At 39.0% G+C, this 14,051-nt stretch overlaps 1 protein-coding gene, 1 non-coding gene and 1 pseudogene across 3 annotated transcripts; 1 reads left to right on the top strand and 2 right to left on the bottom strand.

Annotated features, from left to right (window-relative positions):
- The first annotated feature begins 3,149 nt into the window (after positions 1-3,149).
- LOC140707822 (5S ribosomal RNA) lies at positions 3,150-3,268 on the top strand (annotated as a pseudogene).
- A 961-nt stretch (positions 3,269-4,229) lies between these two features.
- Positions 4,230-12,210, bottom strand: SLC25A3 (solute carrier family 25 member 3). 2 transcript variants are annotated; one of them, XM_020803317.3, is made up of 8 exons: positions 12,071-12,210; positions 11,752-11,918; positions 10,408-10,532; positions 7,086-7,265; positions 6,801-6,982; positions 5,269-5,441; positions 4,610-4,720; positions 4,230-4,530 (listed from the first exon to the last, which is right to left on the bottom strand). In XM_020803317.3, the coding sequence occupies exons 2-8, from the start codon at positions 11,903-11,905 to the stop codon at positions 4,370-4,372; spliced, it is 1,086 nt and encodes a 361-aa protein (XP_020658976.3). In that variant the 5' UTR covers positions 11,906-11,918; positions 12,071-12,210; the 3' UTR covers positions 4,230-4,369. The 2 variants fall into 2 exon arrangements, with proteins under 2 accessions (XP_020658976.3, XP_020658975.3); XM_020803316.3 differs by lacking the exon at positions 10,408-10,532 and adding an exon at positions 10,112-10,236.
- LOC140707933 (small nucleolar RNA SNORA53) lies at positions 6,410-6,641 on the bottom strand. The gene has a single exon (XR_012088062.1). It is a non-coding gene; the product is annotated as a small nucleolar RNA SNORA53 (small nucleolar RNA).
- Positions 12,211-14,051: the final 1,841 nt, after the last annotated feature.

Genomic DNA, 14,051 nt, shown 5'->3' with positions numbered 1-14,051 from the left:
AATTTTGCTTTGCGATGATTGGTTCCTTGCTTCAGGAACCGATTCTTCGCAAAACGATTTTCGGACAGTTGATCAGCAGTTTCAAAACGGCCCCCGGGTAAACAAAATGGTCCCCCGCTGTTTTCTGCGACGGATTCCTTGCTGCACAGGCAGCAAAAATGGCCGCCCTATGGAGGATCTTCGCTGGACGGCGAGTTTCCAGCCCATCGGAACGTATTAAATGGGTTTTAATGCGTTTCTATGGGTTTTTTAATTTCTCTTTATGTTTTCGTTCTACAGCGATTTCACTGGAACGAATTAACGTCGTAATGCGAGGCACCACTGTACCTCTATCATTGCTTTGTACTTACTGTTTTCCAAGCTACTTATCCCACTTTCAGGTTTTTCTTCATTGGGAATTGCTCCAAATCTTTTAGTCAGTCTTCCTTGTTTTTGTCTAACTCTGTTGCAATGTCAAGATATTTGTGTAGTACGGCTACAGATGTACAGTTACATAGCAAGGTTTCACATCTTGCTGTCCTGCACAAAAATGAGTCTTTTAGAATGATTTTGTACTTCATAGTAGTGGGTAGGATGGAGACTTGTAGCTGGATACTAATCTTCATTTAAATAGTTAACTAAAGAGATGGCAGTTAAAATGTGCAATTTATCTTGGACAGATAAAGAAACGGCAGAGCTAAAATTATTTTGGCCACTGAGAAGCCTTTTGAAGTCAGTACAGTACATTAATTTTGTATGTAGCAATGTTGTGGCACTTCTCCATACATGACATTGAATAAAGTGTTGCTTTTTTCATGAAATTCATGCAGTACTAACTTTAAAACTTTTATAATTAAGCATTAGCTTAAGCAAGGAGCTAACTAATGAGAGCTGATGGAAGGTTTATGTAACTGTACAACTTCAGTATAAATTACCTCTCCCTTTATTGCTTCTCACTGTCATATTTTGTTTAATTGTAGTGTTAGTTTTGTTATTTGTTTTAATTCATCTATAGTTGCTCAAAAGCAACAGCTTTTAATTGCAACAGCTCTTTGTAGAAGATAAAAGTAGAATTTTGATGGGTAAGACATTATGTAAGGCCAGCATTCTGGGACTTAATTTTTATCATTTGGCAAAAGCCAATAACAAAAAGTGAAACATATGGTACATTTGAAAAAGGTAATATAATCCATCAGAATTTAATTTTTCCTTGGTTAGCTGCCATCTTTTTTCCCAAATTGTTTTTGAAAAATCCTGTTCCAGAACATGTTGTCGTACAGCAATATGATCAAGAAAAGCAAAACATGCTCAAGAGTCACCTTGATTATATGCAGTGAATTTTCCACTACATAAACATGGATAGGATTGTGCTATAAAGCCTGCTGCTCAGAGAAGTCAGTGTGACAGATGAAATCCTGTGCAAGGACTTGATTCATGTTAAAATATTCTCCACAATTCACCCTTCATTCTACAAATAATTCCATGATTGATTATTTTTGTAATTTTGAATCTTTTCAGTAGTTTAATCAAATACTAGCCTAAATAGCAATTTGGCAGAGAAAGAGGTGGAGAGAACAAGAAATCATGACTCAAAATCCATAGGGATTATCCAGACAATAACTCAACTACCTATCCAGCAGCAGAAGCTGGTCATAGGAAACATTAGTTCCTATAGCTTTTTGAAAAGGGGATAAACTAGGACTTGGAAGGACTGGATTCAAATACTCATTCAGCCATGGAAACTCACTGGGGGTGTGAAACTGGCAAAGCCACTCCTAAAATATCTCACTTGCCTTTGAAAGCCCTATTAGAATCACTATAGGTCAGTTCCAACTTGACAGCACATAAAATGTTTTTCAAAATCCAGACAGTATGTATCCAATATCATAATTTCCAGAAGACTGAAACCGACTTGCTGTATGTGTACAAGATTTAAATAACAATTCAAACCAATTTGTAACCATACATTAGACCCAAAACTGCTTTGAGGGTAAATCTTACTTTCTGCTTTTTTTCCCTTTTTTTTCTTTTTTTGCTGCTCAGTGAACAAATTGAAAGGACTCTTGACATAGATATTTTGGAACAAATGCTTCCTTTCTTAAATGTTCAAAATACAATTTGTTTATGTGAGATCCGCTATATTACCTCCTCTGTTTAAGGTATGAAAACAGCACCTGTGAAACTTTGAAATCTTTTCTCTTTGTGCATGCTTATGGTGGAAAATACCACAAAACAGGACTTGGCTTCTGTATTAATTTGATTAACTGTTCAAAGCTGATGAAATGAAATTTAAATTCAATTTTCTAATCAACTTTTTTTAAATCTTTAGTGTGAAAAGACACTAAGTTTAATGCAGCACTTGGAAGATAACCATATAATTGCTCAGATGAAGCATCTACAAGAAGAGGTGAACACCATGCAACTATGGTCTAATAGGTTACTTCAAGAAGAAGAACTCAAGAAAAACCTAACCCCTCTACTTCATGCAGTTACTAAATGTGAAGAGAGTACAGCTTCTGTAACTAAGGATTTCTCTATAAAAATTGCTACTGTGAAGACTGATATTAGACGTATTTCAGGCCTTGAAACAGATGTGACCTTATTGGTAGAGAATCTACATAGTCTGGAAGATAAAGTAGATAAAGTTGAAAAGACTACAATACAAAGTATAGGAAATTTTCTTACAAACAGCATTGACAGGACTACCGAACTAAGGAACACTGCGTCTGGAAATGCCCGACAAATGCAGGACATTATGGAAAAGATATCTGTGTTAAATGCAGACTTTAATAAGCAATCAACTAAGCTTTTAGATCTGGAAAGTGATAGAGTCAAAGTCTTGACTACAGTAGCCTTTGCAAATGACTTAAAACCAAAAGTATACAACTTAAAGAAAAATTTAGCACACTTGGAACCAATGTTAGATGATCTAACATTAAGAATAGGAAGGCTACTTGAGGATTTGCTGGAAAGACAGAAGGAAATTGCTTTCTTGAATAAGAAATTCTCCAATTTAATGTCAATTGAGGCTGAAATTAAGATTAACTAGTATTTCAGGCCCCATGTAGACAATGATAAAGCCTTCAGTCTATATAAAATGCAATGCTGACGAAACAGTCTACCACTGGAGCTTTGTTAGACTTCCCCCCCCCCCCCCCTTAATCAGTGGTGCTGATGGTCGTACCACCCTGAAAGTGCCTGGTCTCTTCTGATCTTGGAAGTTAAGCAGGGTTGGGCCTGGTTAGTACTTGGATGGGAGACCACCTGGGAATACCGGGTGCTGTAAATCAGTGGTGCATTTGTTTTTCTATCTGTAAAAATATACTAATTGTACAGTTGGCAACTGCACTGGATTCTCCCTTTCCTCCCAAGGTTTTGCATCCATGAGTACAATGATTTCTGCTAGTAGAATGACACTGGCTAGAATTCTGTAGACATAGCTTCGTGTGGGACTCATGTTGCCATCACCAATTGCCTTTTATTTTTAATTTAAAATTTACTATTCCAAGGCTCTGTCTGGATCTGTTCTGACTTGAGGAAGCCTCTGTTGTCCTCTGAACAAGGGAAGGTGGATTTAATGTCTGAAAATAATTTATGAAGCCGTGGTGATGGCCAATTATAATATATTTGAAGTCTAAGGAGACAATAGTGGAAATGGATTGTAATTTTGTATGCTATTAAAAATACAGCCTTTTTTAAGCTAGTCTAAATGGCTGACAGTTGTGTTAACTTGCTTTAACTTCACCCCCAGAAAAGCCAGCTAGCTGTTTAAAAGTGTACAATGTCTTCAAAGGTCCATACACAGAACAAGGCTGTCTTTTCACATGAGCCAAAAACTGGATACAGATAACCGACATAGTACACATGTTGGAATAGTTTCATGTACCAGTGGGTGTACATATGGCCTCCCTCATCAATAAAACCAAGATGACTTTATATTGCCACCTCATTTTTAACCATGGATGGTTTAGCAGCAAGCATCTCAAATGTAACTATACTAGTGACCATGTTTACAAGCATCTCAAATGTAACTAAACTAGTGACCATGTTTACAGTTTAGAATAAAGTAACAACTTGATTACCTACTGGAAATAATTATACAAGAGGACAGGCAACTTGGTGAACCTACCTTAAAACAAAGCAATTTAGGGTAAAGCCCATAGTTATTCAATATCCTTTCTCTATGAATTTACTGGCTTCCTTAGGCATTACATTACGTTCTTCTGCAGGCCGAGAACTGAAACACCATGTTAAACACCAGTAATTCTTGTAGTTTATTTTGACCAATAGTGACAACACTGCAGCCTGAGCTGGTAAGGTTTTATTCTTCTACATTGCCATGTGTGTAAAGTTGCATGTTTTACTATCAGCCATTCAGTCTTTGATTCATCTACTCAATAAGACCAAGTTTCTTCTTCAGAGACTCTGGCATCTCAGGTGGAGGTGGGCGGGGAAGCCTGAAATACACTTTCACGGAGTCATAGATGAACCACTGTAGTGCTGTCAGAGTACCAATCATAATGATACGGGCAAAGAGACCCTTCCATACTCCTGTTGAAACATACACTGTTGTTAGTAATAAGAAACATACATGCATTTTCATAGTTCAAATGCCACTTTTAATGCTCACCTTTTAACCCAAGTCTCTTTAGCACTTCAACAGCTGAGCTGCCCTTTTCTTTGTTCAATACAGATACAACAGAATCAGCAGGATGTGAAACAATGGCACAGAAGACACCAGCTGAAAATAAATTACACAATTGATTGTGATTTGTTCAATGTGAATTAAGAATCCACACATATATATTTATATCAATGAGCTCACTTTCAGTAACAACCTAGCCCTCAGCTACTATGGACTGACAAGATCTACTCATTATTTATTGAACAGAAAGTATGTTAATACACATCTTTTACAAAAAGGCACCTACATCCCTGAAGACTTCAAAATCCAGAGGGCTCTGTCACAGATGCAGAGTGCCACACAGCTAGATGTGAACATTAGGACTGAGGCAGAGCCCTCTCGAAACAGGTACTTTGGAATGAGTTTTAGATTCCTGTCCATCCAGACACTGAATGGCCTCTCTCATTATCACCTATTGTAGCTCTTGCTGGCCAGGATGGTATCTGGAGTGAAACATTTCCTACATTACTTTGATGTTTATCATTCAAAACCCTAATTAATTGTTAGACAATTTAATAGTCACTCTTATTAAAGCTATGGAAACTTATTATATCCAAGTATGAGAGTAAATATTTTTATTCTAGAAGTCAGGAAAACATTCTTACCAATATAACCTGCTATAAATGTAACAACCAGCTGTTCTGCTTTTGAACATTCACTTCTTGGTTTGGGGACAACATACTTGTAGAGAGCTTCCACAGTTCGTTCAAAGCAAGCAAATTTCATCATTGTGTATGGAATCTGCCTCATCCATAATGGAACAACACCTTTGTAGAAACTTCAAAGTAAGAAAAAAATGAAGAAACTTATTTTTAAATATCTTTAACTATTTTTGAATACTTCCAGGAACTTATGTTTATCCAGTTATGCTGACCAGAAAAAAAACACGTATTTTGCATCTTGAAGGTTCAGATTTAATAAATCTAAATCATCAACATCTGAGACCTCAAAGTATGGCTGGACAGGCTTTTAGTATAGATAAGTATTAGCCAACCAGGCTAACGTTCCAACTTAAAATATGGCATATTTCTATGGTCATGAACAACCATGTCAACATGACTTACACACACTCTAGATCAGGAGTGGCAACTTCAGAGGGTCTAGCAGTCATTCTGCCTTCCTCTAGCTCTTGCCAAGCTATATACCATCAACCCCCAGAGAAAATTTGACTCAAGAAATGCAGGCCCAACCCCAAGGATAAACCTGTCATTTAAATGTTAGGTCTCCTCTCTATGCAATCTGATTTAGGCAAGAAATTCTAATTTTCTTTTTAAAAAATGAACCATCCAAATGTTACTTCCAGTTTTTAAAAACAAGTTACTCTGGGGACTAAAACAAGTTCAAGGAAGTAAAATAGCCTTTAAATGCCAAAGTGTTATCTCTAAATTGTTGTAAGCTGCCCAGAGACCTTTGGGTAGAGTGGGTGGCATATAAATTAATTTAAATTAAATAAATAAATAAATTTCTAGGGGATGGGATTTGCCTTTTTTTTTAAAAGGTCCTGGAGATCCTGATGTTCCCTGTGGTCTGACTTTGCTCACCCCTGTTCCAGATTCCACTTTAGAAAAACTTGCTTTAACATTACTGTAAGCTTACTGGCACTTTGTCATGGGAACTTGAGTTTTATTATGAAGTTTCCTCCAAGCCAAACAGATCAGACTTCAAATAAAATTAGAAACACAATGTTTTCAGAAGGAAAAATGGATGTTAATAATCCCTCTAATCCTTAATCTCAGAATGGATAAACATGTCCACACTCCAGCAAAATCCTGACAGTCAAAAATGACACAGTCATTTCTATCAGAACATGAGACTAGAGTGAAGGTATATTACTCTCACATGCCAATGACTCAAGCATCTTTGACTGTACAACCATAAAGTTGCTAATCCCTCTTAGGTGGAACTGCTCAAAACCAAAGCTTCAAGCAGAACTCAGCATAAGAGAGATCAAACAAAGATGGATCTAAGGGAGCATGTTGACTCATAAAACTTCAGATTTACGACATGCTAAATAAGAGTTGTTATATCATTCACCACTGTCTGAAGAGGCAATCTATTATTGAAGATTACCTAACAAACAATGGCCCAGTATCAGACTATTCAAGACAAGCTTTTGCCCCTTGCTAACAATACTTACGCCCAAAAGCCTTCTTCCGCAAACATTTTTGGAGCTGCCTGCCTCAATGTGTTAGCATATCCAGGCTGTGTCTGAATGCGAACCTTAGCAGCTTCCATTGGAGCTAGGGCAATATCAGCAAAAAACTCTGCACTGGCAGATGCAGCCAGATACAATGATGTACGCCATAAATATGCATTTTCCTGAAATAAATTGCAAGTAATAAAATTGTTACCTCTTTTGGGCAGGTTACCTTGAAGTAAAAGAGTGAAGATAGTTCTAGGAACTGCAATAGAAAACCTTTACCTCTCCCAATATGTTTCCATACAGGATTTTGAATACTTCATAGAAACCAAATTTGCAAAGTCCTTGCATAGAGTATCCAAAGAAGGTTGGAGCCCATCCCTTTGCCAAGCCACGAACACCATCTTCTTTGACAGTAACGGAAAATCCATTGAAGATACTCTTATATTTTTGTGGATCCACCTAAACAAGTTTCGAAAAGTCAGTTAAAGCAAGCATTTTAAGTACAGTACTTGTGTATTATACCCCCAGTTTAGTTTAGCCATGTACACTGATCAGAGCATAAACATGACAGAAGTTTCATTTGAGAAATTAGATGTTAGGAAAAGTATGAACTGGACAAGACTGATGTTAACAGAAAAGGAGTGTTAATGCCTAAGGAAAAAGGGGAATGGTATAGTTACAGGACTTTGCTGAAGCAAAGTATAAAAGACATGAGAATGGTGTGGTAAGCTGGAAGGCACAAAGAGAAAGGCAAGTACTGTACAAGATCCTCAGATGTGGAAATCTCTAAAAGCTATTTTATACAACATGAATATGGGAAGTTATCAAACCTAAACTGCAATGGAATACTAACACACCAGCATACAATCCTAATGGGGTAGGCTGGGAATTGTGATACACATTAAGGTAGCAGCTCTGAGTTTCAAACTCAAATCTGCACAGGACTGCTTTCGAAGTGTATTTCTGGAATAGACACCAATGTCACTACCAAACAGTCGAATTTCTTAAATAAAACATCTCACACTAAATTAATGTTGGTATAGGAATAGTATTTTCTTCTGTTCTAGTAAAAACTACTAGCAAAATGGAAAAAAACATGAAATTTTGGAAAGCGTGAAAGAGGCAGGAAGCATCAGTGTAGCATTCAAATTTTAATTCCACCAATACCAATGAGGATCAAGGGGGGGATGTCATGCATTAGTAGTCAGAAACGTATGCATAAATGCTAAATCCAACTGTTAGTCCCATCTTGTTGAATCAGTGGAGCTTATGAAAATGTTGATTTTTCAAGTGCCATTCATTTAAACGGTCTACTCTAGTTAGGCCTAACTGGATTTCACAGTCTTCAGAAAAGAGCTGTTACTCAGTGTGGTGTATTGGATATAGTAATGGACTAGGACTCAGTAGACCTGGGGTCAATTCCCTGGGTCTGTCATGGAAACTCATTGAGGGATCGAACTGGTAAAACCACTCCTTAAATACTATGGAAACTCTATTAGTTCTGACTAAAGATGGGGGTATTCGTATATGAATATCCCCAACAGGTGGCGATAACGAGAGTCCACTCACTGATCTGCAGCTGCTGCAGACACCAGGATTCTTCCAATGGCTCTGCAGCTCATGATCTACGAGCCACTCTTCAACCTTGCAGCGAGGCTTGTCCTCCCACCTCCTGCCAGGAGTGGCTAGCTGATTGCAATTTATAAAGCCACTGGAAAATGACTGTGTCCACAGCAATGGGAGATCAGTGAGTGGACCGCCTGGCCCCATGGGGCTGGACCCTTGCGATTGCCACCTGTGTGGGAATATTCGTACTCATATACGAATACAAATACCCCCATCTCTAGTTCTGACTTAACCGCACATAATCAAAGAGCAAAAATCCATTAATTATTGTGGGTTTTTTTGATTACAAAACAAATCGGAACAGTTTTGGCAGTATGCGGGTATTGTATAATACAAACTTCATAAATGCTTCAATAGTCTGGTTCTACCTTCCTACCTCATGTTGCCCTCTACTGACTTGTTCCATTTCACTTTCCTCTTACTTTCTGGACTTTCTGACATCAGTATGAGCAGGATTATATTTTCTGTAGAGCATACTGGGCCACATACAGTCAAGATAGTTTCCTCAAGACCTTTGCTTTAGAAAAACAACAAATCAAGTTTCTTATGAAAACTTTTCTTATAGGTTTTTAAAGCTGCTGGGTTTAACTGCATATATAATACATGAATGTGTTTAATTACTACATCCTTATGGTTGTAACATCTTCAATCATACAATGAGAAACAGAGACTGACATAACTTAAAAGCTAGAGAATTTAAACTCATTTAACTCCTGTGTGTTTACTATAATATTGTTTTGAATTTTTATATTTTTGCTACTACCGAAATTTCTCAAATTTAGAAGCAGATAATAAATGTTAGATATATTAAGTTTCAACATGTATATATTCCATTGTCTATGGCTGCAGTTCTATATATGTTTGTCTGAGAGCAATTACCTGTTAACTCATGGTGTCTAAAAAGTACAAACTGTCACATTTTCTCTCCAACTAGTTTAATTTGATCTGCAACACAGCAACTGCTTTGTACCACTACATCACTTAAAGTTACAAAACTCTCCATTTAACCTTATTTAACGCAAAATGTTCCATGTGTCTGCATATTATATTAATACCTGTTAAATAGCTTTTTAAGTCTTACAGTACATACACTCCAAAACCCAGGCATATGAAACAGGCATTTAGTCTCTATACCACACATGTTGTAAAGGTTCAGAATGTAACCAGAGATATCTATCTTAAATATGAACACATATCTATCAGAGGTCTGTGTCTGGAAGCATTCCTTTGAGTAACTAAATTACAGCTCATGAACATACTGTATAAAGAACAGTTATAAGATATTATTGTTAACCTGCCAGATACTATATAATTGTAATACTGTAACTCTGGTTCTTGTCTAAATTTTTAGTTTAGAACAAGTTAAGACAAATGTTTATTTCAATCTGTTGAAACATTCTTCAGAAGACACTGATCCAGTTGCTAATTTGCCAAATATCACTTGTGATAACTCTGATTCTAGCCTTAATTTTAAAATTAGACAAATTTATGACAAACATTTATGTCAAACACAGTGTTTATACATTCTTGAGAACAATGATCCACTTGCTCAGCATCACTGCCGAGCCTTTCCTTTGTGTCTTTTTATCACTATATTAGGATTCTCTGCATTAATAGGATCCAATATTTCATTCCAAGGAACTGAAAAGAAGGCTTCTACTGCTTGAAAACATACAAACCTGGATACGGCACTTCACTAAATCCAAAGGTACGACTGCCGTATGTGTCAGACCACAACTTAGGATCCCACCAAAACCACAGAGAGCATAAAACTTGAGTGATCCATATTCACAACTGTATTCTTCTGTAGCAAAAGACAAGACACACCATGCTGTTAAGCAAACCCCACATGCAACTCTTAAAAAAAAAATACACCTCTTTGGGTTAAATCCAAACTTTGGGTTAAATCCAAACTTAGTACAGTTTCACACTTTATCATGCTATGTAACTTGTTCCATCTGACATGCAATCAAACCTGAATTCGGCATTTAACGAGATCTAAAGGAACCAACGCTGTGTGCGTGGTACCACAGCTAATAATCCCACCAAGGCCACAAAGGATGAAGAACCTGCCAGAGCCATATGCACAACTATATTCTTCTGTTTAAAAAAAGAAATAAGAACAAGTTGGCAAATCATTAAAGTATATTTAAAATTTCAATATACTGTAATCTGCTAGTTCTAAGTGCATCTGATATTTTGTTTACACCAAGGTTCCTCCCTCCCACCTTATGATGTAGCTACAGGTCAACTTAAGCAAGTCTTTTTACTATTCATTTTCTAATATGATAATTAACTGGACAAAACTTTTCACACCTGCTTCAATACCAGGTATCAACAACATCTGCACTTTTGCATTGGCATCAAGTTTAAGAGAATGATTGTCTGAAAATGTCAAAACAACTTCATTGCTAATAGTAACATAACATATAGAGTGTATCTGTGAAGATTCTCAGTTATCCAGGTGAGGTTATCTGGAGGTTGTGTCATGGCAACTGAACTTCTTTCTTATATGAAGAAGTCCAGTTGCCATGAATCAACAATTTCCAGGCAACAGAATGAGGAAGATACTCAGCAAAATAACCCATGCTAATACGACAAATATATTGCAGAGTACAAGCAAGATTCAAAACTGATCACCTGGAATATCTAAGAGTGCAGCAATTATCAATACCAGTCACAATTCTAAGTCCCATTCACTCCTTCCATGTCATTCTAACTGTGACCTAATTCCAGCAAACTAACATCAGGGAGGAAACTGTATACCAACTAATTACTATTAACAGCCCCACAGATATGGGAAAATCTACTTTTTGGACTACAACTCCCAAAATCCCAGAGTAAACATGGCAGTGGGCATGCCGGCTTGGATATACTACAAATTAGTGGTCCAAAAAGGAATTTTCTTCACCCCTGGAAGCCATTTTCTACCAAACAGGCACACCATCCTTAAATCACTTTGGACGTGGGTGGTGGTCTAATTTCTTGGATTACATCCAAATTTCTTGAATTTCATCCAAATTCCAAGACATGGGCCGGTCTATGGCCTTCCAGCCCCAAGGTCGTATGGCAAGCTTCCTCCACCTAGGCCAAAGAGGCAGGGTCAGAGGGCTGAAGGGACACACGTCACACAACCAGGGACGAGCCTCCAGTAGAAACCAGCACAAGCCAGAGGTGAATGACCTTCCTTGTCCTCTAAGGCTGGGTCCAACCGCCACCTCTTTGCCAAAGCGCCAGTACAGTACAGACCTACACACGAGAAGAACATCGGGAGGGAAGAATGTGAACGCGCTCGCCTTCTCCTCGGCCCCCTACTCACCCTCCGCGGAAGCGGCCGCCAAAGTCCGCCGAGTGGACGAGGGCTCCGTCGATTCCACCGGGCGCTTCCTCAAAGCGAGGCTGTCCTGCTGCAACTGCATGTGAGGAAGGTGGAATGGGTTGAGCCGCACGAGCGGCGCAACGGAGGAGAACATGGCGACAGGAAAGCTGCAAGGGGAAAAGCTACAGTCAGCTTAGCGGGTACCCCGCCGCGTGCAGAGCGTTTTACCTCACTGGCAGCCAGGGGCAAACTCAAGCACTGAGTTGCGGTGGCGGGACCGAACGGTATGACCCGCCAGAAAACCTTCCCAGGGACTCACCTTCTAAAATGGCGGCAATCCCCCTCTCTTCCACTCCTCAGGCGGCGCCTCTACTCAAAGGCCGAAAATCACCCTTCCCCAATGACTTTGTCCTCCTCTGACGCAAAGGGCGGGGCCTTAGACCGGAAAGGCGCGACGCGATTGGGCGGCAGAGCCGCAAGGGCTTGTGTCACTTCCGCGACGTTCTTACGAAGGAAGCTTGCCCGGCGCGTCTCGAACTGCCCGGCTTTGTAGGTTTGCCTTCTTCCATAGGCACGTGTTCAGGGCAGGGCTGGTTGACCCTGAAGTGGTTGTGCAGTTGGGTGCGCGAGACGCCCTTGCTGCTCGCGACCTTCGGGAGTCTGGCACCGACCGGATTACAAATTCCAGGCGACGACGTTGAGTTTAGATAAGACTGAGCAGTGGAAGACAAAGGGAGCAAAAAAAAAAAAAGAAAGAAAAAAAAGAAAAAAAAAGAAAAAAAAGGCAAGGGAGTCAGTCAGCAGCAAGCAGGGCATGCATTCCTTGTTGAAATTTTATGACACCTTTGCGGAGGCTTTAGCTATTGAGAGTTGGCAGTCGGAGCTGATCCCCAGTGTCTGTCAATGTGACATTGTGAGAAACAAATTTGATAACAAACACTCAAAACAAGAGACAAGTTGCATCAAACAATACCTCATTCTTTCTCCTTTCATTGTTAAAAACACTTTTTTTTATTTTCGACAGACCTTCCCGGACCTTAGGTAAAGGTAAAGGTTCCCCTTGACATTTAGTCCAGTCGTGTCCGACTCTAGGGGGTGGTGCTCATCCCTGTTTCCAAGCCATAGAGCCAGCGTTTGTCCATAGACAGTTTCTGTGGTCACGTGGCCAGCGCGACTTAGACACGGAACACCGTTACCTTCCCACAGTGGTGGTACCTATTTATTTACTTGCATTTACATGCCTTCAAGCTGCTAGGTTGGCAGGAGCTGGGACAAGCGACGGAACACGCTCTGCCGCATGGATTCGAACTGCTGGTCTTTCAACCTCGCAGTCTAGAGGCTTTTGTGGTTTAACTTGCAGTGCCCCCACCTCCCGGACCTTACAACATCTTAATACAGTGACTGAACTTAACAAATCAGGCCTGCTATTATTTTATATTATTTTTATTATAATTATTTAAAATGTTGGCTGTCTGTCCTTATTTTGATTTTATACTATTATGTTTATTGTTTTGAATTGTTTGGCTTAATATGTAAACCGTCCAGAGTAGCCTGGCAGCCAGATCAGTGGTAAAGAAGTTAAATAAATAAATAAATTTAAATAAATACATTTATTAATAGCAGGATTTAAGGGCTAACAGGATTATATTTACTAAAAATTAAGCCCCACTGAGTACAGTGAACATACTCTCACTTAAATAGATATGGTTGTAGCTAAACTAGTTTAATGTGTGGTAAAAATTTCTGTACACTAATCAAAGTGTCATAGATTTTAAACATTTTAGATGCTAGAAAATAATAATTCAATAGGTGTTACAAAGCTAAAACAACCAATAAGGCGGGCAGGACTTCTTAAATGTAATGGTATTTCGTATGATTGCTCCTGACTTGACTGGCAGGAGGTTATAATGTAATCTGTTACTACACTTCCCCCTTGAATTGCACAAAGCAGCATGGTTTTGATTTTGTTCTGCACAGATTTTTAAAAATAAATAAGTAATTCAAGAGTGAATAGAAACCATGCCAGAGAAATTAACAGATGACTTGAGGGAGACAAGTGTTTCAGAACCAGTGCCAGAGAATGAGGAAGAAGACGTCGAAGAAGCAGTGCCAGAAAACAAAGTGACATTAGACCAGGGGTCTCAAACTCAATTTACCTGGGGGCCGTTGGAGGCAGAATCTGGGTGAGGCTGGGCCACATCAGATTTTTCAGCTGAGCAAGAGCCCAAGGAAGCCACCCAGGAGTTTCCTTAGCCCAACTGGGGCTCTGAGGAGGAGGAGGGGCATGCGAGCCCTTGTCA

Source organism: Pogona vitticeps, chromosome 5 (assembly GCF_051106095.1).
Source record: "Pogona vitticeps strain Pit_001003342236 chromosome 5, PviZW2.1, whole genome shotgun sequence".
Lineage (NCBI taxonomy): Eukaryota > Metazoa > Chordata > Lepidosauria > Squamata > Agamidae > Pogona > Pogona vitticeps.
This window is presented reverse-complemented; position numbering and strand designations above follow the sequence as displayed.